The sequence below is a fragment of the Octopus sinensis genome, linkage group LG8 (assembly GCF_006345805.1).
Source record: "Octopus sinensis linkage group LG8, ASM634580v1, whole genome shotgun sequence".
Taxonomy (NCBI): domain Eukaryota; kingdom Metazoa; phylum Mollusca; class Cephalopoda; order Octopoda; family Octopodidae; genus Octopus; species Octopus sinensis.
Genome location: NC_043004.1, coordinates 25,166,120 through 25,192,007, shown reverse-complemented (window position 1 = coordinate 25,192,007; position 25,888 = coordinate 25,166,120). Strand labels below are relative to the sequence as shown.

At 34.3% G+C, this 25,888-nt stretch overlaps 1 protein-coding gene across 1 annotated transcript; it reads right to left on the bottom strand.

The window, feature by feature from the left end:
* Positions 1-863: 863 nt before the first annotated feature.
* LOC115215208 (cytochrome P450 10-like) lies at positions 864-25,327 on the bottom strand. The gene is made up of 12 exons (XM_029784416.2): positions 25,218-25,327; positions 20,760-20,908; positions 17,384-17,563; positions 16,582-16,778; positions 14,937-15,130; positions 12,827-13,047; positions 12,066-12,218; positions 10,744-10,910; positions 6,980-7,058; positions 5,341-5,500; positions 3,213-3,256; positions 864-1,084 (listed from the first exon to the last, which is right to left on the bottom strand). Exons 2-12 carry the CDS (start codon positions 20,886-20,888, stop codon positions 962-964), a joined length of 1,647 nt encoding a protein of 548 aa, XP_029640276.1. The 5' UTR covers positions 20,889-20,908; positions 25,218-25,327; the 3' UTR covers positions 864-961.
* Positions 25,328-25,888: the final 561 nt, after the last annotated feature.

Below are 25,888 nucleotides of genomic sequence, written 5' to 3'. Positions count from 1 at the left end.
TGGTTTTCATTTAAGTAATTTAGTCCTTGTGTAGTAGTGTTATTATTATTAACTACTGCTTAAATGTTCCGAATAAGTTACATGTGTTTTGTCTTTAAAAATTTTTATAACATTCTAGATATTGAGAGAAAATAGCATTTCTTTCTCTCTTCCTCGAAATTTTATTTATAAATAATCTTTAATTTGAAATTTTTTTGTTCTTTCGTTTTTTTTTAAACAAAATAATATATATATATAATTTATTATTTATATAAATAATTATTATATGTTAATTTTTAGTTTTTTTTTCCTTGTTTTCGTGACTTTTCATAGGGATTTTTCTTCCTATCGCTCATTCACATAGCTCTCAAATTCGATGATCTACATACTGTATTCTAGTATACTCAATATGCTCGCACACATACGGACACTATGCACAAAACACAAGTTCGTTCATTTAGCAAATTCAAATATCCTTACGAACATTCATTTGACTACGTTCACTATGTTGCGCAATGGCCAGACTTAACGCACATATATTGGATACCGTAAGATATCATATACCATAAGATATCATTATGCATATGTGTGAGTGCGCATGATGCACATATGCTTGTATATAAATCTATAAATATAGATATATATATATATATACATGCATACGTACATCATGCACACTCACACACACACACATGTATGTATGTATATTTGTGTGTTCATAACTTGAGTATTTAAAGAAAATAATCACCTGGGTTGAAATAAGGTTTTTGTTTCTTGTATTTTGTTTCTTTTGTTTTGTATTTTTGTTGTTTTTTTTGTTAAATTACTTTTTCTTTTCTTTTTAATTTTTATAGAAGAATATAGATACGATATAATGACCCACCCCTCTGTCCGTCTTACCCACTAAAAACAAAAATAAATATTTTGGCCAATTAAAATATCACAGGTTTTGCGCTTCTTGACTTTGATTCATTCATTTAAATTACTGGTTTTCTGGATCTCGTGGAACGAATTTTAATAGAAGTGGTCTGTCTGGTGTCATAACTGTGTTAAGAACTGGCTGAACATCTTCGTGGTGGTATTCCAATCGGAAATTCTGAATAATCTAGTCAAAAAAAAAGAAAGAAAAAAATGAAATATATAACATGCCATTTTAATATATTTTGGGGGTTTTCTTCATTTCTTGGAAACTAGCTTGGGTATTCAAGAACGAATGAGGAGGGAAATAATAATAATGATAATAATAAAAATTAAAAAAATAAAAAATAATAATAATAATAATAATAATAATAATAATAATAATAATAATAATAATAATTACAATGGATTCAAATTTTGCCACAAGGGCAGCAATTTTGAGGAAGATGTTAAGCCGATTTTATCGACCCCAGTACTTAACTAGTATTTATTTCATCGGCACGAAAGGATGAAAGGCAAATTCGACCTCAGTAGAATTTGAACTTAGATCGTAAAGACGGACGAAATGCTGCTAAGCATTTCGCCCGGCTTGCTAACGATTCTACCAGCTTGCTGCCTTCATCTTAACTGATTGGAAGTATTATCATATACATTGTTTTGTCTTGGTATAGAAGCTGGGCTACAGCAAATATTCTTCTCAATACCACAGATTTGCTTGTCAGTTGTTTGACCTTAGTGGCTGACGATATGTGCATCTCTGATCACGAGCAGAAATAGTGGGGGAAGCACCATAGCCATGTGTTGAGAGGAATCCTTTGGGGTTTGGATAATTCACCTTTGGAAACATGAGTGTTTGTTTCAACATCCTTAAACAAACCTTATTCAGGGACATTTTGAGCGGGCTGGGCTACTCGACCTCAAGAAAATTCTAACTGGGCTCCACCTGCAAGGTCATGTGCTGTTTATCTTGATATGCGATCACCATGTCGCGCACATATGGTTGTGATGCATGTGCCTAGTGTACCCTATCAGACGGGTAGTCATGATGGGTATAGTAGGCTTCGTATATTTTACCTCAGTGTCGCTTTGATGGCATGCACTGCTCTCTCTTAATAATAATAATAATAATATAATAATAATAATAATAATAATTACATGGATTCAAATTTTGCCACAAGGGCAGCAATTTTGAGGAAGATGTTAAGCCGATTTTATCGACCCCAGTACTTAACTAGTATTTATTTCATCGGCACGAAAGGATGAAAGGCAAATTCGACCTCAGTAGAATTTGAACTTAGATCGTAAAGACGGACGAAATGCTGCTAAGCATTTCGCCCGGCTTGCTAACGATTCTACCAGCTTGCTGCCTTCATCTTAACTGATTGGAAGTATTATCATATACATTGTTTTGTCTTGGTATAGAAGCTGGGCTACAGCAAATATTCTTCTCAATACCACAGATTTGCTTGTCAGTTGTTTGACCTTAGTGGCTGACGATATGTGCATCTCTGATCACGAGCAGAAATAGTGGGGGAAGCACCATAGCCATGTGTTGAGAGGAATCCTTTGGGGTTTGGATAATTCACCTTTGGAAACATGAGTGTTTGTTTCAACATCCTTAAACAAACCTTATTCAGGGACATTTTGAGCGGGCTGGGCTACTCGACCTCAAGAAAATTCTAACTGGGCTCCACCTGCAAGGTCATGTGCTGTTTATCTTGATATGCGATCACCATGTCGCGCACATATGGTTGTGATGCATGTGCCTAGTGTACCCTTATCAGACGGGTAGTCATGATGGGTATAGTAGGCTTCGTATATTTTACCTCAGTGTCGCTTTGATGGCATGCACTGCTCTCTCTTAATAATAATAATAATAATAATAATAATAATAATAATGTAAAGGGGGATAGTTGATTACATCGACCCCAGTACTTGAGTGGTTCTTATTTTATCGACCCTGAAACGATGAAAGGCAAAGTCAACTTCGGCGGTATTTGAACTTAGAACGTAAAGACGGACGGAATGCTTCTAAGCATTTTTCCCGCGTACTAACGGTTCTGCCAGCTTGCTATCCTAAGGAGGAGGAGGAGGAATTTAGCGATAATATTTCAATTAATTTTCCTAAACTCATATATTTCTGCAATATATTGTAGATAATGCACATGAGTTACAGAAGTTTTGGTTCACGGTAGTAAATACCCTGCACTGGGAAATTGATAGGTAATTCATTATATATTATTTTTTATAAGTATTTCGAGTATATAACGAGTATATAATCTGATAGAATTAAATTGATTACTCAAAATATTTACCTTCGTCAAGAGAATAAAGATTTCTTGCTCAGCTATTCTTCGACCTGCAAAATTAAATAAACATACTTTTAAGAATTATATTTCATAGTTAAAAATCACAGGCACAAATATGAAACTATATAAGGTATTTTGGAAAGCCGATATATTTTATCAAATAATATTCAGAGTGACCATTAAGTTTGGATCAGTGGTTCTCAACCGGGGTTCGTGTAAGGTTTTTGGGGGTCCATGCAAGCAAAATAGTAAAACCGGGATCCAGAGTAGTATCTTAAAGTTCCATGAAAAATTTTTGCCTTAGATGTATTTATTGCTAGAATCAGCTAGGTTTCTTTCTCTAAAGTGTTACATGGTTTTATATTTCCGGACATTGCAACGTGTTCTCTCAGAGAGTTCTATTGCAAACCTATACAAGAAGGTGCAGGGGTGTTTCCCAATCACATAGTTCTGGGTTCGGCCCCACTGCGTGGTACCTTGGGAAAGTGTCTTTTACTATAGATTCGGCGTATATAAATGTGCGTGTGTGTCTTTGTGTCTGTATTTGTCCCCCCACTACTGCTTGATGACCAGTGTTGGTGTGCTTACATCCCCGTAACTTAGTGACTCGGTAAAAGAGATTGACAGAATAAGTACCAGGTTTAACAAAAGAAATAAGTCCTGGTGTCGATTCATTTGACTAAAAATTCTTCTAGGCGGTGCCCCAGCGTATTTTGGCACAAAGCCAGCATATGTATAAATTATATATATATATATATATATATATATATATATATACAAAGTAAATTTGGAGGCGGGGTTACCGCACGAGTAAAAATGTAAGGAAAGGAATCTGATCACAGTGAGACTAAAACTTTATCACCCACTGATTGACAAACCAGACACGTTTTATCATCTTGTCAAAGAGTATTCTTGATTTGGATATATTTATGTAAACTAATTTTTATCTTCTTATCACTGTAAAACAATTTATTACCTGATCTGAATGTTTTTTTACGTAAAATATTTTTTGACTCATCACAGCGGATACACAAAGCCTCATACCTTACTTTTGAAAATCTTTTTAAATAAGTGAAACCGGTTAAGTTAATAAATACTTTTAAAAGACTCCTGCATTTTCAGATTCTTTTTCTGCAATTTTAGATACTTTTACTTGTGCGGTAACTCCCATATATACGACGATCCTTCTTTCGGTTTCCGTCTACCAAATGCACTCACAAGTCTTTCGTCAGCCTGATGTAGTAGAAGACACTTGCCCAAGGTGCAACGCAGTGGGACTGAACCCAGAGCCATGTGATTAGGAGGCAAGCTTCTTACCACACAGCCACACCTGCGACTATTGAAAATATGCATTCTTGCATATGTATCGAAATTTTACAGTCACTTTGCATTCATATTGGTTTCAAATTTTGGCACAAGGTCAACCATTTCGGGGTTGGAGTGGGGTTAAATCGATTACGTCGATCCCCAGTGCTCAACTGGTACTTATTTTATCGACCCCGAAAGGATGAAAGGCAAAGTCGACCTCGGCGAAATTTGAACTCAGAAAAGCATTTTCCGCGGCATACTAATGATTCTACCAGCTCGTCGCCCTCCCCTGCATACAGATATATTAATACAGATTTTCAGGCATTCAAGTTTAAATAGTTATTTATGATATTCAGATGTTTGAAATTAAAATGCTTTCAACCAAGTTAAACGCTATTTAATGTTCTGGTAAATACCAATTGCGATTTATTTATGTAGTCGTGGGGGATGATAGTGGAGAGGGTAACGGGGAGAGTGATGGCGGTGGTGGGGCCGGGTTTCTTCTTAATCTTAATTTGCTTCATTGTCTTTATCGTTTGAACTATTTAATTCATACATGCATGCATTTATACTTACTTTCATATACATGCATGCACGCACAGACGCACAGTCACACACACACACGCACATACATATACATGCAAATATACACATATGTGTATGTGTGTGTGCGTGTGTGTATGTAGAAAGACATATATTATAGATAAACAGAGAGAGAGAGAGAGAGAGAAGTTTGTACTTAGAAAAAAGATTAATACGGAAATCTTAATATCACAACTTTGAAGGAAAATCGAAAATCTTGTTAACAAATCCTAGAATTACTTACCAATGCACATTCGGGGTCCATGACCCCATGTTAGATTGTAAAGGGCTTTGCCATTGTTGTCAGAACGATTACCGATCCATCTTTTAGGGCGAAATTCCAGTGGTTGTGGGAAAACGTCACTGTTGCGTCCTAGACCATACACATTACACTGGACATGGGTCTGTTGATAAATAAATGAATTACTTAACATTAGTTTCAGATTTTAGCACAAGGCCTGCAGCTTCGGAGGAGGGGGTATGTCCATTACATTGACTTCAATATTTAACTGGTGCATATTTCATTGACCCAGGAAGGATGAAAAGCAAAGTCGAACTCGGTAGAATTTGAACTCAAAACGTAAAGACGGACGAAATGCCACTAAGCATTTTAGCCTGCGTGCTAAAAATTATACCAGCTCGCCACCTTAATTGATTAATTAATGTTGGTTTCAAGTTTTGGCACAAGGCCAGCAATTTCCTGGAAAGGGTAAGTCGATTATATCGACCTTAGTGCTCAAAGGAACTTATTTTATCAACCCTGAAAGGATGAAAGGCAAAGTCGACCTCGGTAGACGAAAAACGCGAAGACGAACAAAATACCGTTAAGCATTTTTCTCGGCGCAGTAACGATTCTACTAGCTTACAACCCTAATTAATTAATCGATATTATAGATCTGTAACATAGGAACAAGTTCACAGATTTTAGTATTGGGGATAATCGATTATATCGACTCTCAGTACTTGACTCATACTTTATAATATCGATCGCTGAACGATGATGACAAAGTCGATCGCGACGGGGATTTGAATTCACAATACAGAGATGCTCACTAGATCCTGTAAAGTATTTGGCCCGCTGTTTTACAGATTTTTGCCATATTTATTTTAATCACTCATAATGGTCTAAAATTTACAGGCAAATGGAATTGTTAATCTCCACGTAATCGAAACCTTAACAACATTTGTCACGTAAATTAGCTTTAACGAAGAATAAAAACTGGTTCATGATGAATAAGAATTTATTTTACCCTGTCCAGACCGTCCAATCTTATCAAAGTTTATCTCAGTATACATTATATAATGCGTCCTTCCACTCTTTTTTAAAAGACGGTATAGTAAAATATGAGAAAGATTCTGCTTCTATTCCTGGTAGGTCGAACAATCATGAGGGGTTCCCTCGTTGTCTCGAACGTTCATATTGTTTTTTTATTACTTTTATTAAGATATCTTCAATTGAGTATCGAAACTGTATCATATAATTATCTCGAGGTGGAATCAAACCATTATATCATTTGTTTCTAGAAAGAATGTTTTGGAATCAGATCGTTAAAGGTTTTATACTAACTCTGTCTTTTCGTGAAGTATTTGAGGAGAGCCAGATACCTGATATAGTAAAGCCCGTCCCTTTCCAAAACTATCAAAGCATAATCTATTATTTATCATGCCCCATGCTCATTTATCATGCCCCATGCTCATAGATGTATGCTCTACCTCCACGTGATATCTACTTACAGTAAGGCGGACTGAGTCGCTGAGACTTCGGTGCCTTTTTCAATAACACTAAACGAAATGAGTCAGCAACATATCAACTAGCTATAACTTTCATTAGTTGGTTAAAAATCTTGTGAGAATAACCCAGGAAAGAAGAAATGAATACTTACACCTGCTGGAATATGGTAACCACATACTTCTATATCTTTGTTTGTAACTCGGCTGGTGGCGAAGGTGATGGGGTAAATCCTGTTGTAAGATACACATAAAGACAGACAAATATTACTCTGTGTAATGTTAATAATGATTGAAAAATTTTTCAAGATATTTAAAGAATCCTTTCTTACATTTGCTTCCGCGTTCGCTTTCACCAAACTAAATAAATCTTTGAAATATTCATTTTGCTATACAGCTTTACAAACTGAATGGATGTTGATTTAATGTTATTGATGATGGTGGTGGTGGTGGTGGTGGTGGTGATGATGATGATGTGATGATGATGATGATGATGATGATGATGATGATGATGATGATGATGATGATGATGATGATGATGATGATGATGATGATGAGGAGGAGGAGGAGGAGGTTTGACTCCGGCTCAACTCTGATCGGACAGACCTATGACATTCCAGCTGTTTCCCATTTTTTCCCCATTTATCCAACTTGTTAGGGTATGATTTTGAGGGATATTTGATCATTATTTCTTGTACGTCGAGTGACCACGAAGAGGCACTCATATTGGAATTCTGTTTGAACTGTTTCACATTGTAGTTTGGAGTGTAAGTGGGATGGGAGTGGGGTGTAATGTGGAAAGGTGCGGAGGGCTGTGACAAAAATAGCATGCGTCAAGAGGGAAAAGCTATATTGGATAACAACTTGATATACCTCTATTTGAGAGATGAGGAATTATTTACATTATTTACATTTGACGGATATTTGTCCTCATCTTGTTTGTTGTTAGCACAACGTTTCGGCTGATGAACTCTCCAGCCTTCATCAGGTGAACTGAGGGAATTTCGAACCCGGGTTCTCGTTCCTACGGATTTTTTCCGATATTATTATTATTATTATTATTATTATTATTATTATTATTATTATTATTATTATTATTGTTGTTGTTGTTGTTGTTATTATTCAGGTCACTGTCTGGAATCGAACTCGGAATGTTTGGGTTAATAGCCCGCGCTCGGGCATATGGCATAGTAGTTAAGAGTGCGGGGTACTAACCCCAGGATTCCGAGTTCGATTCCAGGCAGTGACCTGAATAATAATAATAATAATAATATAATAATAATAATAATAATAATAATAATATCGAAAAATACCTTAGGAATCAGAACCCAGTTTCGAAATTTCCCCAAGACACCTGATGAAGGCTGGAGGGTATATCAGCCGAAACGTTGTGTTAACAACAAACAAGATGAGAACAAATATCCGTCAAATGTAAATAATGTACATAATTCCTGATCTCTTAAATATAGAACTGTAAAATACTTTTAATCTGACTTCGAGTATCTGATGATATAAACGTATTCTACACCTACGACACTTTTTTGAAAATGTGAAGCTGAGTCATACACACTCATACGCACACATATACATATATATATTTACGTTCCCAGTCGTTACTTGGTTTTAACATCTGCGCACTTCCCCCCACTATCTGATGTCGCTGGGTCAGAAGTGAGGGCTGGTGGCATTTGATAAAGCTAACGAATATAGCGCTGATGACGGAATTCAAACTCCCCTGTTTGTGATCCAGAAACACCGTGTTCGCTATTAACGGTAAGTGACTGAATTCGTATATTTGCCACTCCGGTTTTGTGTATGTGAGCCGCAAGGGCCTTCGCTTTTGGAATCTCCACTTATAGAAATGGAAAAAACGGTCTTTGACTGCCATTTCTAATTCCTTCGGTATGAGGCGAAACAGCTTGCTGCTAGCCAACTTATTTTCCTTTACTATATATATATATATATATATATATATATATACACACGCACATACACACACACCCATATAAATGATTGTGTGTGTATATGTGTATAAATGTGTGTGCTCCTCCTACTACACTCACATGCACACACACACACACACACATACGCGCATGCATACATACGTACATAAACACACGCAATGAATATTCCATCTATTTCTCCCACAAAAATGGCAACTGTAGACGTCAGCAAAAGTTTAGTATTTAATGCTTCCCATGTTGCTAAGAAACTTTTAAACTACTAAGTAGGCCTACTTCTAAATTACTAAGTAGGTTCTAGAACGCCTTTTTCCCGTGAATACTATAGTTGTAAGTTTTTAACATATTTTTCCCCTACTTGTATATCAGTCGGTTTGATATTTAACCCTTTGTCTTCCCCTGCCTGTCCGTCCTTGTTTTCAAATTTTTAGTTAGCCCTCGTTTCTTACGATCTACATAATAGAAAGCTTTCGTTTCGTAAGTCTCAAATTACTCAAGTGATTGAAAAATTTGGAAGTGTGTATCACGTATGGTACATAGACACCAGGGAAATATGTCCTGTGCATTAGATGCGATACGTAGGACAGACAAAATGTTAACCAGAACTCCTATGTTTAAGAAGCTAACTTTCCTCTCGTCATTTTTATTATTACTTTTTAGGGACTAAACTGCATTATCTAGCGTGTTCCTCCATCGACAGTAGTGTGTGATTTGAGGGATATTTGTTTGCTATTTCTAGCAGAGCTAGCATCCACATAAACCCGTCATTCTCTCTATTGCCAGAGATTATTCTTGTCTTTTGTTTGATATCATTTTAGGATATTTAGGAGGACAGATTCGAATTTCTTCATAGACCCGACCGAAGCCAAATTTGTTTTCATCCTTCCCAATTTCAATGAAATAAAGTACTTGTAGCACGCATCGAATAAATCGATTGATCCCTTGCCCCAAATTGTTGACCTGTACGGTGTACACTTACATACATACACACTCATATGTATATAACGTATAAATATATACATAAACATACATATGCATACATATACATACATGTACATGTGTGTGGGGGCCCAAGGATGATAATGCTCCTTGTTTTCTTGTTTAAAAATGAATGAAGAAGAATAATTGTTTGATAATCTATATAATATTCTGCTTGTTCGTTCGCCTGTTATACATTAGTTAGTTAGAGGTGGAGTGAGTGAGGGGTGGAGTAAGAGAGAGGGTGGGAGAAGTGAAGAAAGAAGAGAGGGAGAAGTAGAGAAATGTGATTAATATTAATACACTTGCGCTTAATGTGTTACGTGGTCAGTTGAAGGTAGAAGCGAAGAACGAGAGAAAAAGACGACGAGGGAAAAAGAGGGAGAGAGAAGTATTAACGATGTGCGGTGGGGTGGGGAAGGAATGCTTATTACGTGAGGAAAAGGTTAGCAGAATGGAAAAGTAGCGAGAGATGGACAGGGGAGGCAGTTATACTTAGAGAGAGAGAGGGAGAGAGAGAGAGAGAGAGAAAGAGAGAGAGAGAGAGAGAAAGAGAGAGGCAGATAGCGGTGGTGGTTTGTTGATATTGAAAAGCATTTTTTTGTATTGAGCTAATATTTTATAGCGACCATCTTATATGCATAAGTCTAATTATTTATTGCCTGCTCGCTTAAAAAAATTGATATTTGTTTGTAGGGATTAATTTAGCCTAAAATCTGGATTCACAAGAAATACGGTTGCAAGCTGCCTGAGAAAGGATGCGCCTGATATAGTGCACGGATCAGAGAGGAACAATGAGAAGATATAATAAAAAGAGGGAAAAGACAACATCGACGGGGACGTGAGGAAATGAATGTAGAAGAACGTCAAGAATATGAAGGCTATGGAAATGCAAATAACCCTTTCTTTCTTAAATAGGTCCTCTTAATTTTTTCCATTTCGTGGAATTTCTACTGGTCTTACTAGTAAAAGATATTTACCGAAGAGCTTCCTTGAGACAGGCTTTCACCAGTGGTATACTGGTAAGTTTCGCAGGTGTCAGTTCCTCTCCTGGACCAACGATTTTACATACTTCTTTGTATATCTCTTCTTGGACTTGTGGATTTTTAGCAAGACAATACAATACCCAGACTATGGAGTTAGACGTCTGCAAGAAAATTCAATAGAATATATATATATTAAAAATCTGTAAAAACTGTGAAATGTGCATTTATCACTCTGGCGGTCGCTTCGGGGACGATTTTGTTTTGTCTAGTTCTGAAATATTTTGTGTTTTTTAACACAATACGTCTATAGAGGGTTCTTTCTTTGAAACAGCCCCAGATGCCTCTGACCTTTCGACGATATACATACGTTTAGCATGTCCTATGAATAAAGATCTTAATCCAGAACTGCTTCTATTTCATAATTCGAAGCAAGTGTTTGTATGTGTGTATGTGTGCATGTATATATGTATGTGTGTATGTATTTGAGTAATGAGAAACTTGACTTTAGTGACTCATAAACTTAAAAGGCCATAACTATATACTGCAACATATTTTATGACAGCCTACCGTTTCTGTCAATCCACAACTCAAGTTCACTCGAAAAGAAATTGCTAGTTTAGATTGACAACGCCCTATATTTATCTGTAGTTCATATATATATATATATATATATATATAAAATAGTAAAAAGTGAAAAAACTACAGAAGGCTTGTTTTAAAAGGTTAAAAAATATATATTTGAGTCATTATGTCAGAAGAATGTTATAAATTTTTTTCATACAGTGACATAGTTTTGAGAAATTTGAAAAGTTAAAACGAAACCGGTAATTTCTTCAAAAACTATGTCACTGTATGAAAAAAATTTATAACATTCTTCTGACATAATGACTCAAATATATATTTTTTAACCTTTTAAAACAAGCCTTCTGTAGTTTTTTCACTTTTTACTATTTTCTATATATATATATATATTTATATATATATATAAAGTAGGGTACCGGAATACCACTTGCTAGAAAAAGGAGCTAACACTCCAAATCCCCAAATTTCTCACTATTAAGAAACACAAAATGTGAAATCAAGTGATACCAAAATATCTGTTCTTGCTTTGTGGTTTATATAAGGTATGTGGGAGAGGAAGTGAACCAGGTGCGAACTCGTAATTCTACAAAAAAAAATTTGGTCACCTGTTCTTTTGACGTTTTAGACAAATGTCTTTGGGTCCTTATGTAACTTGAGAGGTCGAAAACTCATAAACTCAAATTTATTTTATATAAATAGTGATAAAATACAATAAGCAATAGAGAAATACTTACGGTTTCTACAGCTCCACTGAGAAGATCAACTGCAGATGAAGTAGCTTCACAAAGAGACAAGGATTTTTGGGTGAGTAAGTAGGATAGAAATTTTGAGGTTTCTTCACTATTGACGTTGCCGTCTTCTATCTCTTTCTGTAGTTTGTTTAGCTTCTAGCAAAGAAATTCAAGAAAAAATACACATATATATTGGGTGAGCATAGAGTGTGTGTCTGTGTGCATGCGTTTTACAGTTCATACATGATATGTATGCTGATAGATTTACGTACAAGTATATTAAACTGCTTGATAAGAAGGACATATAAGCAATACATCATTCCACAATAGTAATACGCTAACGAGGTATTCTGTCGTACTGATATACAAAAATAAAAAATAAATATGTAATCTAAACAAAGTATATAGCATGCCTCCTATGCCTTCGTGTAATATAATGTGGCTTGTGTACCTTCAAGTATCCATATTTCGTGTTGACACGTAAACTTTGTAGCACAAGGAACGGTCGCATCTCATCATCTAAAGAAAATTATCCCATTTTGTCAAGTAAATTTTAAATCAAATATCCACGATAACTATATTTCTATATTCTGCGTTAGATACTTTCTCAAGATATTAACCAGGTCTCTGCCCTAGCTGAAGAAACAGCGTCGATTAAAAAATTGAAATAAGAAGGAATGTCTCTTCGCTATTTTGTTCATACATCAACTCAATCAGGATTGACCTAGGGTTAAACAATAACATGTGAAATATTTAAAACTTACTCTCTCGACAAAAGTTTTTCCTATGTTCATCACATTATCTGCAAAACTCACGAACTGGTTCCACTGTTTGGTAGGGAATACTTTATAAATGGGAGCGTTGTACATCAACGGCTGCATCAGCTTGAAGTAGCCGACCAGGTTAGCGATGAAATCCAAAGCTAATTTTGGTGGTTCTGGGTCAAGACAGCCGATTCTTTCCTCAAAAAGTACCGTACCGACGGCTATAATAAAAATAATAGTCATTCTTTTAATTTATCACGCCACCACTCAATATTTATTCACACAATAAGTGCATGTGTGTGTGTGTGCGTGCGCATGTGTGTGTATGTGTGTGTGTGTGTGTGTGTGTGTGTATGCATAAGCATGTACCCGTGCTAGTATCTAGGTGTTACGCTTAAACCATAGTTTGCTAATGTCTATAGTTATCACTGTAACACCGAAGATCAGGCTCATTGCCCTACTCTGTTTTGCATTTTGTTCATGTTTATTAATTAAAATTTTTGGGTGTCCTCACTCTGTCATATTTTAAAACCACAATTAGTTATTTACACAATAATTGAATTGACCCACTCACTTCACTGTTTGAATAAGTTGTTATATGTGTATATAGATAACCGCTGATGTAAGGGGTAACCTTTTAGAATCATAGAAATAACTGAACTAGGAAAAGCAATGTCCCGAACATCGATATTATATTGAAAAATCAATCCACCACCTTTCTTTAGCAGAAACGACGGCTACCTTTCCTCTGCCTGGTCAGTGTAGTGAAAAATGTTTTGTGATGGACTCATCTGAAAGGCTTGAAAACAGGTATTTTCCTTTCTAATCAAGCTCTCAAACTTTTTCAAGTACCACTAGAAGAGACTGGTCAGAGTTGAGAGGGAGATTCTACTTTCTTCAGTGTTTAACGGAAGTTAGATCACGGATATAGCTGAATGGGTCTACTCTGAGTATATTTGTCTATGTATATAATATATATATATATATATATTATATATATATATATAAATAAATATATATATATATATTATATAATATATATATATATATTATATAATATATATATATATATTAACTGATGCTTATGTTTACACATTCAATAAAGTCGAAGAAATTAAAAAGTAAAAAGCAAAAGCTGTCACAAATAACTGTTCGGTACTTCTGGTGTAAATCGTTCTCAAAATACTAATTATTATATAGAATCGATTGTTTCTGTTTTCAGTACGGACAGTTTGCTCCAGCCTGGTCATACAGAAGATGACGCTGATTCTGATTGAGAATTAAGTTAAGGGTACAAGTATCTGTGAAATAGACAGCTATTTACTAATTCGCAAAATCGATAAAGAGAGAAATTAATTTTTCTTCTATCAACTTTTTCTTGAAGAAGAACTGTCAGAAGCGTTGGATTTTCCATTCCACACGGCACATATTTTTTATTATCGATTTTACGAAATAGTCCAAGTCTTGCTGACGCAGACTAACACCAGTCTGTGTTTGATCATATATATTAACTAATTCAATGAGCAAAGTGCTCAGTTGGTTAAATAACTGGAATATTTGTCGTCAAATAATCCCATTATTTATTCAACTGCTTAATTTAACTTTTAGACTTTGAGACGTTGCAAATTCGGTATAGATAAAAAAAAAGATAATATGATCCGGGGCGGCGCGTTGGCGAGACTGTTAAAGGGTCAGAAAAAGTGTCTTGTGGTATCTGTTCCGGGTCCTTGCATTCTGAGTTCAAATTCCGCCTAATCACCGAATAGCGGCGACTCGTCTGTCAGGATTTGAGACTGACTGATAATAACAGCAATTTGAGAAACCAATGAAAATAAAGTCTCCTTGGTTTGATCTGAAGAGCGGCAGCCATCACAACCAACTACCACTTCTTAGGAGCTGTTACACGATCGCTCAGTCTGCAACCGAATTCCCTCAATTCACACCACCTTGTTTTTAAAAGGTGGTTACTCTAGTCCTAAACAGAATGTCAGGATGGTTATAGAATAAGCCCCTTTAAATAACAATCAGCATCACATCAAGCTCTTTCAGCATTCTCACCATCATTATCAACACCTATTGCCTCTACCGTATGAAGTAACGTAATACTTACACTCCATAGACCACTTGAAAATTTCATGTTCTAAATTATGCACTTCTCCATTTTCCGACTGTTGTAACAAGTCAAGTCTGGTGATGAAATCATTGGCAACTGCATCCATCGCTGAACAATGCTGCTGTATCTCTTTACTGAGAAGAAGTTTTCGGCTCAGCACTGATCTGTATTTGTGCCATTCTTCGCCTTGCCTACAACATACATAAAGAAATGGTTGCTTTTAAAAACAACTTCGAAGATTTCGATGATTTTTTTTTTCTTTTAGTCAGCAGTGTTGACTAGAACAACGCAATATATATATACAAACATATACATTCTAAGCATTAGAAAAGCGGTTGAAATACAGCGATTATCAATACATAGTAGAAACCAACTCATTTCTTAAAGTTCTCTCAAAGAACAGGAACAGAACACTACTTCCCTTGTGCATAAGCCGGTCAAATTTTGAACAACATAAAAAGCCATTATTCTAAAAAAAGAAAGGCGAAATGGCAGTCATTAGAGCTATGAATAGAGAATGTATCACAGAATCTGTTTCGAATCACCGTGTTCTGAGTTCAAATCCTGCCAAGGTCAACTTTGCTTTCATTCTTTAGGGATCCATAAAAAAATTTCAGTCCGGAGCATTGAATTGGTGGAAGTGTGATAAAATCGAACCGGATACATTGCACTATTTGTTTCTGCACTAGACGCTTAGAATTCAAATTCTGTCATGACTTGCTTGGATAGCAAACTTAATCTGCCATCCTGCTTAACACCACTACCTGGCACTTTGCACCTCTATGTTGCAAATATTCGGACCAAGTCTCCAGATTGAATATAACTTCTTTCCTCATTCCCACTAATATCGGTGGCTTTCTAAACGATTATAGGTACTGCCTTCTTTCCATGTTGACCAAACAAAAACATAATTCATCCAGTAATGTCGGCCATTTTATCTGACTACTAGGCATAAAACAAAAGATGCATTTTAAAGGATAGCCTATTTACAATCGGAGAGATATTCCAGAAATGTATTCAAATAGGTTAGAGATAAGAAAATGATATTTACGAAGTCAGAGTTTGTTTCTCTGTATGGTGTCCACTTCGCAGTCTATCGTTTTCTTCTTACATGTTAATAAGATATGTATAAATACTAACAAGATAGAATGAACTGAGATAGACTAAAAAATCCTATCTTTAGGAGACTACCTGGATATTAACTAAAATCCAAAGTCAGAAGAAAACCAGTGAAAGTCCGTATGATTGCTTAAATAAATCTATTTATGGTAACTACATTTATTTAAGCCACTATACTGTCTTGAAGATTATCTAAGGAGATCCCCTCTTGCTTAATATAATTAAGACTGGCTTTAGGCTAATATTCTTTTAGAAATTATTTCAAGGATTAAGCACGCGATTACCACATATATTCATGTACAGTGCAAGAACTTTAATGCAAAACAGTAGGATTAAATAAGTGTATAAAATATTTACACAATATATACATGTATACGTATTGCCACTATACTTCGTGTGGAAAAAATAAGAGGATGAAATATTTTATCGATTTTTAGGTACAGAAGCGGGAGCTCATATTATATTCAAGACAGCATTATATTCGAGTAAATAGATAAGTAATGAACTAAATAAATTTTCTTACGAGTTGATTAATCCAAGATCGATTCCTCGTTGATAACGGTGGTACATCATTGGTTCCATTTCTCGTCGATTTGGGAAGCGGCCTTCAGCTTTGATAACTTTGCTATATTCATCTAGATCACTTATTACTACTGTTTTTACTGTTGTGATCTGTTCTCGAAATATTGGACCATATTCTAGTGCTCTTTTGTTGTATGCCTGAAGAAAAAAAATAAGATGAAATCATATTAACTCGTTTTTGCATTCTATTCGTTGAACACAGGGGTTATAATGTTGTTTAGATTCATTCAGACGAATTTAAACTATCAATGTATAATAATTTAAATTATTCTAAGTTAATATGTTGTATGGAAAATGTGGACCTCGAGAAGAATTCTATAATGTTCTTCTGGCAGAAAAGTAAAGGGAGAAATAGAATCACACGGGAATATAGACATTTAAAACAGCAGAAAGAAAGAGACGGAGATAGAACGGCACATTAAAGTTAGACATAAAGTTAGGCAACTGCATTCTATTTTGGTGTAGTATAGATAAAAGACGTTGTTGATGATGATGATGATGATGATGATGATGATGATGATGATGATGACGATGATGATGATGATGACGATGACGACGACGACGACGATGAAGATGACGACGACGACGATAACATGATCATGATCATCAACGTCATGATGTTTATGATGACGATAACGACGCCAATAATGATGATGATAATGATGATGTCGATGATAACAAGGAAGACGGCGACAATGAAAGCGCTGCGACCGTGACGAATTTGCCATAAATTTCAAACTAACCTCAAACATTTTTGTAAAGGACAAGCCATCTTTCTTGAAATAATCGAGAAGCGTTCCTAAGATTGGCAACCCTTTAGGTCCAGGTATCTCTTCAAATGGACGTCCAATCAAATTACTGCTCGCTCGCTCTTCCGAAGCATATGTCTTGAGAACGTTCAAAGTTTTCCTCATAGGACATTCCTGTAGCACAAAAAACAAATATATATATATATATACATACATACACACAAATGTATATAACAATTGCTTCTTAAAAAATAACCAATCCACGCTTTGTCTCAAATATTTGCATTTTTTTCTTTTGATTCGAAATGAGGATATTTATTACATACTTTTTTGCTTTTCTTAATTTTTTAAATTTTCTCTTTTATTTTGAGAATTCTCAATTCACACAGATGCCATCTATTTGAAGCATTTCCTTTTCCACTACATGAAACGCTTCAAATAGATCTAGATTTATTGTTGTAGACTAGACCCTGACACGACCCATCAATTTTGCTTCTCGTTTTGTCATTCATTTGAACTAACCATCTAAGATTCGCTGACGACACCGTACTGAAAGCAGTGAGCACCGATCCATTACAAATCATGCTGGACGAACTGGATTTCAGGGATACGGAGATCCAGAAAAGCAAGAAACATTATAAAATGCTTATGCAATATTGTATGATTTGTTTACAAAATAAATAAAAGATTTTAAAATTTGTCAACTTTTATTATATTCATTATATAAATCGTTTACTGTATAAATTAATATTACTAAGAAATATTACCGGTCCCCGGCACATTGGAAAAAAAACTGCCGGCACGCTACATCAGATAGTTTGAGAAGCACTGCCCTATACGACGGAAATTTCATTTTAACATAGACTATGTTGAGAAGGCATCATCGTCGAAATTCTTCGAAGTAAACAGCCACTGTTTATATTGTGCGTACGTACGTAATACATACATACGTACATACACACACACATACATATATACATACATACATACATACATACATACATACATACATACATGTATGCATGCATGCGTACATACATGTATGCATGCATGCGTACATACATATATATATGCATGCATACACACATACATATATGCATACACGCATACACACATATACACACATACACATACATGCACACATACACACATACATACACATACACACACATACATACACACACACACATATATACACACACGTACATACGTACATGCATACATGCATACACACATACATACACACGGACATGCATACGTGCATGCATACATACACACATGCATCTATATACATGCATTTATACATGCATCTATATACAGATAGCAATAACCAGGTCTTCGCTAATTGTTTTTAAGTGAATATGTAGTAGTAAATAGACACAGACCCTAACTCTTGGCCCGTCTCTGGTTCTTCAACCACCTCAGCCCCTCACCTTGAGAAACATCCAGAGTGTTCTACTGTAAGGGGAGAGACGGGTACTCCAGCACCCGGCTTGTAATTATTTCCAGCTGAGTGAAATGAAATGCCTTCAGGACGTAATTCCCCTCATGATACAACAATCATACCACGATCCTAGGAATACAGCGAAACACCTTAACCACTGGCCTTATAACTATACCCCATAATATCGTTATTTTTATTGAATTCTGAAGCAGCTGAACCGGTTTTGTTTTAGTATTTGTAACACGAAACCTCGGATCCAAAGGCGATCGTTAGTAATAAATAGTCTCATAAGAAAACTAGACAGAAATTCTAGACAGATAAGGATCGACATATACAACCTAGATTCTGAGGGGACGCGCCGACAGAGATATTATTGTGACTTTTGAAAGAAAATGTGTATATATTACTGTAATCTGAGTAGTCATGTTTGTGTATGCGTGTGGATATGGGTGTATGCCTGTCTATGCCAGCGCGTGTGTGTATGAATGAACATACAGACACGCATATGTATACATGCATATATATATTTGTGTGTAATATATATATATATATATACATATATACAATATATATGCACATATATTTACGTTCATATATATATACATATATATACATATATATATATACATATATAATATACATATACATATATATATACATAATATATATACATATATATATATATACATAATATATATATGCATACATATATATACATATATATATATACATACATATATATATACATCATATATATACATATATACATATATACATACATATATATCCATATATATACACATACATATATGTATTATATATATATATATATATACATATATATATGCACATATATTTACGTTCATATATATATACATATATATACATATATATATATACATATATAATATACATATACATATATATATATACATATATATATACATATATTTATATACATATATATATATGCATACATATATATACATATATATACATACATACATATATATATACATACATATATATACATATATACATATATACATACATATATATCCATATATATACACATACATATATGTATATATATATATATATATATACATATGTATATATATATACATATATATACATACACATATATATATACGTATGTATATATATACATATATATACATATATATATATACATATGCATATAAACATACATTTCATTTCATCTAGTTTCAGCTCACGAGCTGTGACCATGCTGGGGCACCGCCATTTGGTGTTGCTACATAATTTTACTTTACGAATGCTTTTTAGCAATTGACATTTGGTGCATGAGAGAGTTTGATGCAGCTGCCCTCATCTGCACCTCCTGCCATGAAGCTGGTTCATTTGGGACACCTGACAGGAAGAGATCCAGCTTTATTTTAAAGACATCCGCATCCACCCCATGCAGGTCTCTCAGGTCCTTCGGGAGGATATTAAAGAGCTGTGAACATCTGAAACCCAGGCTATCGCAGTATCTTGTCCTATATCTTGATGGCAAATTTGGAGTCCTTGGCACTATGCAGTGGTGCCCAGTTCTAGTATTTGTGTAACTCTCGATGCCAAAGTTTGGGACAAGTCCTTCCAGGATCTTCCAGATGTATATTATGGCATATCTTTCTCGCCTACGCTCTAAGGAACAGAGTCTTAATCTCTTGAGTGTTTCCCAATAGCTTATACGCTGCACAGAGGCTATCTTCTTCGTGTAGCTTCGTTGTATGTGTCATTTCATGTTAGTCTCAAAACTCTTTAAACATCCCTCATAACTATGACGCCACGCAGTTTCTACGAATTTAAGCAGATAGAAACACTTTTTTTTTTTTTACTTTTAGGTAACGTTTGAAAATATGAATGAAAGAATGCTTTAAAAATAAAGAAAACCAAACTAACCGTTATAAATGTGTCGTCAAGCTCTGCTACTCGTTGTTGTCCTGTGGCTGACGTAGATATATTGCGCATGTTTGAGTAAAATACAGTCTTCTTATAAGTCTGCTGTGTTAATCTTCGAAAAGTGGCCATTTTTCTTTGTTTTACTTTCACTGAAATCGAACAAAAAAGGACGATATAAATACAATTATATTAGACTAAACGAGAAATCGATTGCTGATTTTCTTCGATACCTAACTTGAAATGCTTGTCACGATTTTAAATACCACGGCTCATATTCTAGATTGTTTTATACGTTACAGGATGTCAGTGGGAATACTTCGTGTATGTTAAACACATCTCCATAGCTTATTTTCCTTGGTTTTTTGTTTGTAAAACGCAAAGTCTCGAATCGTTTAGTCTCCATTCGTCATCATATTGCCGTATATTTAAGCATGGTTTAAATACACTTATGTATTGGTCTATGTCACAAAGAACAACATAAAAGTATTGACACACAAACTCAGTAAAAGCAATGATTTATTTTACGAAAGCACAAGCTATAATTTTAAAGAAGCTTCAAGCAAAAAAGGGCAAAAGACAATTCTAAATAGAACCAGCTAATTATGGAATTTAAACATAAGCACATGACCTGGTAATAATAGCAGATAACGATATCTTCGTTCGCTGTTCGATACTTAGTATCCATATGTATGTATATATGTATGTATGTATGTATGTATGTATGTATGTATGTATGTTGTATGTATGTATGTATGTATGTATGTATGTATGTATGTATGTATGTATGCATGCATGCATGCATGCATGTATGTAGATAGATAGATACTAGTATATATATATATCTTTTATATATAACCATACACATATACATAGGAATATATAATATATATTTGCATATGATATAATGGTCACAAATTTTGGCACAAGGCCAGCAATTTTGGAGGAGGGGTCGATTACATCGCCCAATGCTCAACAGGTACTTACTTTATCGACCTCGAAAGGATGAAAGGTAAAGTCGACCTCGTTGTACAGACGACATACCGGTAAGCATTTTTGCCCGACGTGCTAACGTTCCTGTCCGCTCACTGCTTATTTATTTGTATATTATTTGTTTTTATATTAAGGTGCGACCAAAATAATTTTACATTAAACTAAAGGATCGCAATATCTTTTACATAATACATATTTATTATTTTTAAAAGGAATAGTATCGACAGTGACTTCGAAGTCACAGTCAATACTATTCCTGTCAAAGAATTATGTGTGCGTGTGTGTGAGTGTGTGTGTATGTATGAATGTATGTATATATATATATATATATATTATATATATACATATATATATAATAATAATATAATATATAATAATATATAATAATAATATAATAATAATAATAATAATAATAATAATAATAATATAATAATAATAATTAATAATAATAATAATATAATAATAATAATAATATCTCCAAACTTACAGGGAAAAATTCAATTTAGTATTAAATCAAATTTCACAATATAATATATAATATATAAAAATTAGAAAAAAAAACACTATTATGTAATTCACACAATGATAGACTTAAACCAAATCATATATAAAATATAAAATATATTATAAAGCATATAACTAGATCACAAAAACTACAAAACATGAAGAAACAATATATAAGTAATAGTATATAATATAATATAATATACTTATTATATATTGTTTCTTCATTTTTTGTATTTTTTGTGATCTAGTTATATGTTTTATAATATATTTTACTTTTCCGCGGAATATTCCAGAAATTTAGCATTTATTCAGTCTATATACACAAGTATAGACATATAGACATACGCGTGAGTACACATACGGAAGCCATGTTTGAATTACATAATAGTGGGTTTTTTCTCTAATCTATATATATATTATAATATATATAATATATATATATATATTATTATATGTGTGTGTGTGTGTGTGTGTGTGTGTGTGTGTGTGTATGTATGTATTTCTATAGCGTTGCTGGACCTCTTCCTGTCGAGAGTCCCAGATGAGCCTACCTCACGGCAAGAGGTGCAAATCAGGGTAGGTATATCAAACTCCATTCTTCAAGTGCCACATATTAGAGGAGGCTCCTAGTAATAACAGTGTAGCGCAAAACGGTGATGCATCAGCATGGCCGCAGCTCTGAGCTGAAACTTTAAAAAAAGGAGTGGCTGTGTGGTAAGTAGCTTGCTAACCAACCACATGGTTCCGGGTTCAGTCCCACTGCGTGGCATCTTGGGCAAGTGTTTTCTGCTATAGCCCCGGGCCGACCAATGCCTTGTGAGTGGATTTGGTAGACGGAAACTCAAAGAAGCCCGTCGTATATATGTATTGACAACCGATGCTGGTGTGTTTACGTCCCCGTCACTTAGCGGTTCGGCAAAAGACACCGATAGAATAAGTAGTGGGCTTACAAAGAATAAGTCCCGGGGTCGATTTGCTCGACTAAAGGCGGTGCTCCAGCATGGCCGCAGTCAAATGACTGAAACAAGTAAAAAAAATATATATATATTATATTATATATATTATATATATATATTATATATATGATATATATATATATATATATAATATATATATATATATATATATATATATATATATATATATATATATTATATATATATATATATACATATTTATATATATAATGTATGTATTTGTTATATAACGGAGTCTGGACAGATTTCTTCAAAGAATACCGGATAAGCCACCCATACCTGGATGCAATTCACTCAACAAGAACTCACTACTTGAATAGACCATAAGCAAAACTTGACTTAAACAGGATTTAGATAATCCTATCAGGTGGTGCTATTAAATTAAACATGGCCTGGACCAATCTTTGGTCGAAACATACCTAAGTTTACCTAAGTTTGAAAAAAAAAAGTTAAAATTTTGGAAAAAAACCCCTTTTATTTCTTCATAATTATTAGCCCTTTCGTTCCTTTCTAGAACCTGTCAAATACAATTTTGTATTTGACAGGTTCTAGAGAGGAACAAAAGCGCTAATAATAATGAAGAAAAGGTTTTTTTTTCCAAAATTCCGACGACTTTTTTTTATCAATATTCAATTCTGTACATCACACCCAACACTCTATACATATAAATATATATATAATATATATAATAAGATTGTAAATAAAACGATTGTAAATAAACGTGAAGATCAAAGTTGAAATTTCTTTGAATATATATATATATATATGTATGTATGTATGTGTGTGTGTATATATATGTATATCTATGCATGTATATGTGTGTGTATATATGTATATATATGCATGTATATGTATATGTATATATATATATGAACGGCAACGAGAAACTCAGAGTAACAGATTTTGTTGAATTTTCTGCTGCTTAAAATAAAGCATATTACTCTACCACTGGTATTTGAGTACTCTTTTTTCCACCTTGTTTCACATTTATGTGTTTACTCCGGTATATATAATATATATATATATATATATATATATATATATATATATATATATATATATATATATATATATTATTCTTTACTACCCACAAGGGGCTAAACACAGAAGGGACAAACAAGGAAAGACAAACGGATCAAGTCGATTACATCGACCCCAGTGCGTAACTGGTACTTAATCTATCGACCCCGAAAGGATGAAAGGCAAAGTCGACCTCGGCGGAATTTGAACTCAGAACGTAACGCCAGACGAAATACGGCTACGCATTTCGCCCGGCATATATATATATATGTATGTATGTATATATGTATGTATGCATGTATGTATGTATGTATGTATGTATGTATGTATGTAACACATATAGACACGCACACATGTACTTAGGAGAAAATCCCTTTAGAAGTTTTAAGTTTTAATTTACTAATTCGAAACTGCGGCTTGTCTATTGTAAGTGCTGCAGTAAATACCGATACACGTGCTTATATCTATTATGACGTACACACACGTCACCGTTTCATAACACTCTACAACATGTGTGTCGAATACCAAAATGTCATTTATTTTTCCGTGATGAATGAACAGGAACGTGTTATGTGTCACACACTCGACACCTTTCTTTACCGGTATGTTTACATTTATTTTCGCTGTCAAGAAAAAGATTTCAAAAAGAAAAAGAAAAAAAAAAGAAAAAAAAGAAAAGAGAAAAAAACAACAATGTCACATAAGCACAGCTATTTATACTCTTTCGTTTCTTCGTTAGCAGAACAACGTACAATTCATACAGACAAGCAATTTAAGAAAATCTATTTGTTATTGTCACAGTATTATTTTCCTTTTCTCCTACTCTCTCTCTCTCTCTTACACACACACACACACACACTCTCTCTCTCTCTCTCTCTCTCTCTCTCTCTCTCGTCCGTTTTTTTTTCTGTCGCTCTCTCAACCTTTCTGTCTTCCTTTTCAATATGCTTATTGCTTTACTCACCTTTTATTCTTCTATTTTCTTCCCTTTCGCTTTCTCGGTTGTTCACTGCTTTATTTTCTTCCTTTTCTCTAGTTTGTTTCAAATCTTTAGTTGCTTTCCAAAAGAATGTGAATGTTTACTGCGTGGAATGTAGTCGAATTGTAGGTCTATTACTGAGGTATTTATATACATATATATAAATATATATATGATATATAAGTTATTTGTGTATTCTACAGTAATTTTTCAATTATTCAGAAATCCCTTGGTTGTTTTCTTGAGTTGCTTTTTCGTTCTGAAGTACAAAAATCTTTTATCATGTATAGAATGTAGTTAATCTACTTGACTAGTATGTTGTGCCTATCTCACTCGTCTGTTCTGGAATATTCTATGTTTATCTTGTCTTGTTTCTGTTTTTGAGTGAGTAAAGGCAACTAATTTCAATGCCGAGAATATTGTTTTATATACCTCAATGCAGAAACTCCCACACTTCCGGAGCTGTCTAGAAGGCGGTACCAATAGCTGCTGCTATTGATGAGGTAACAGGTTTTGCTCTTGTTGTTGTTGTTGATGTTGTTGAGGAGGAGGAGGAAGTTGTTTAGCCCCAGGTCGACGTGGTCGACCGTGGTCGAGCAAAACTATAATTAAAGACACATTATGGCACACTTCATTTTTAGTAGTAGTAGTAGTAG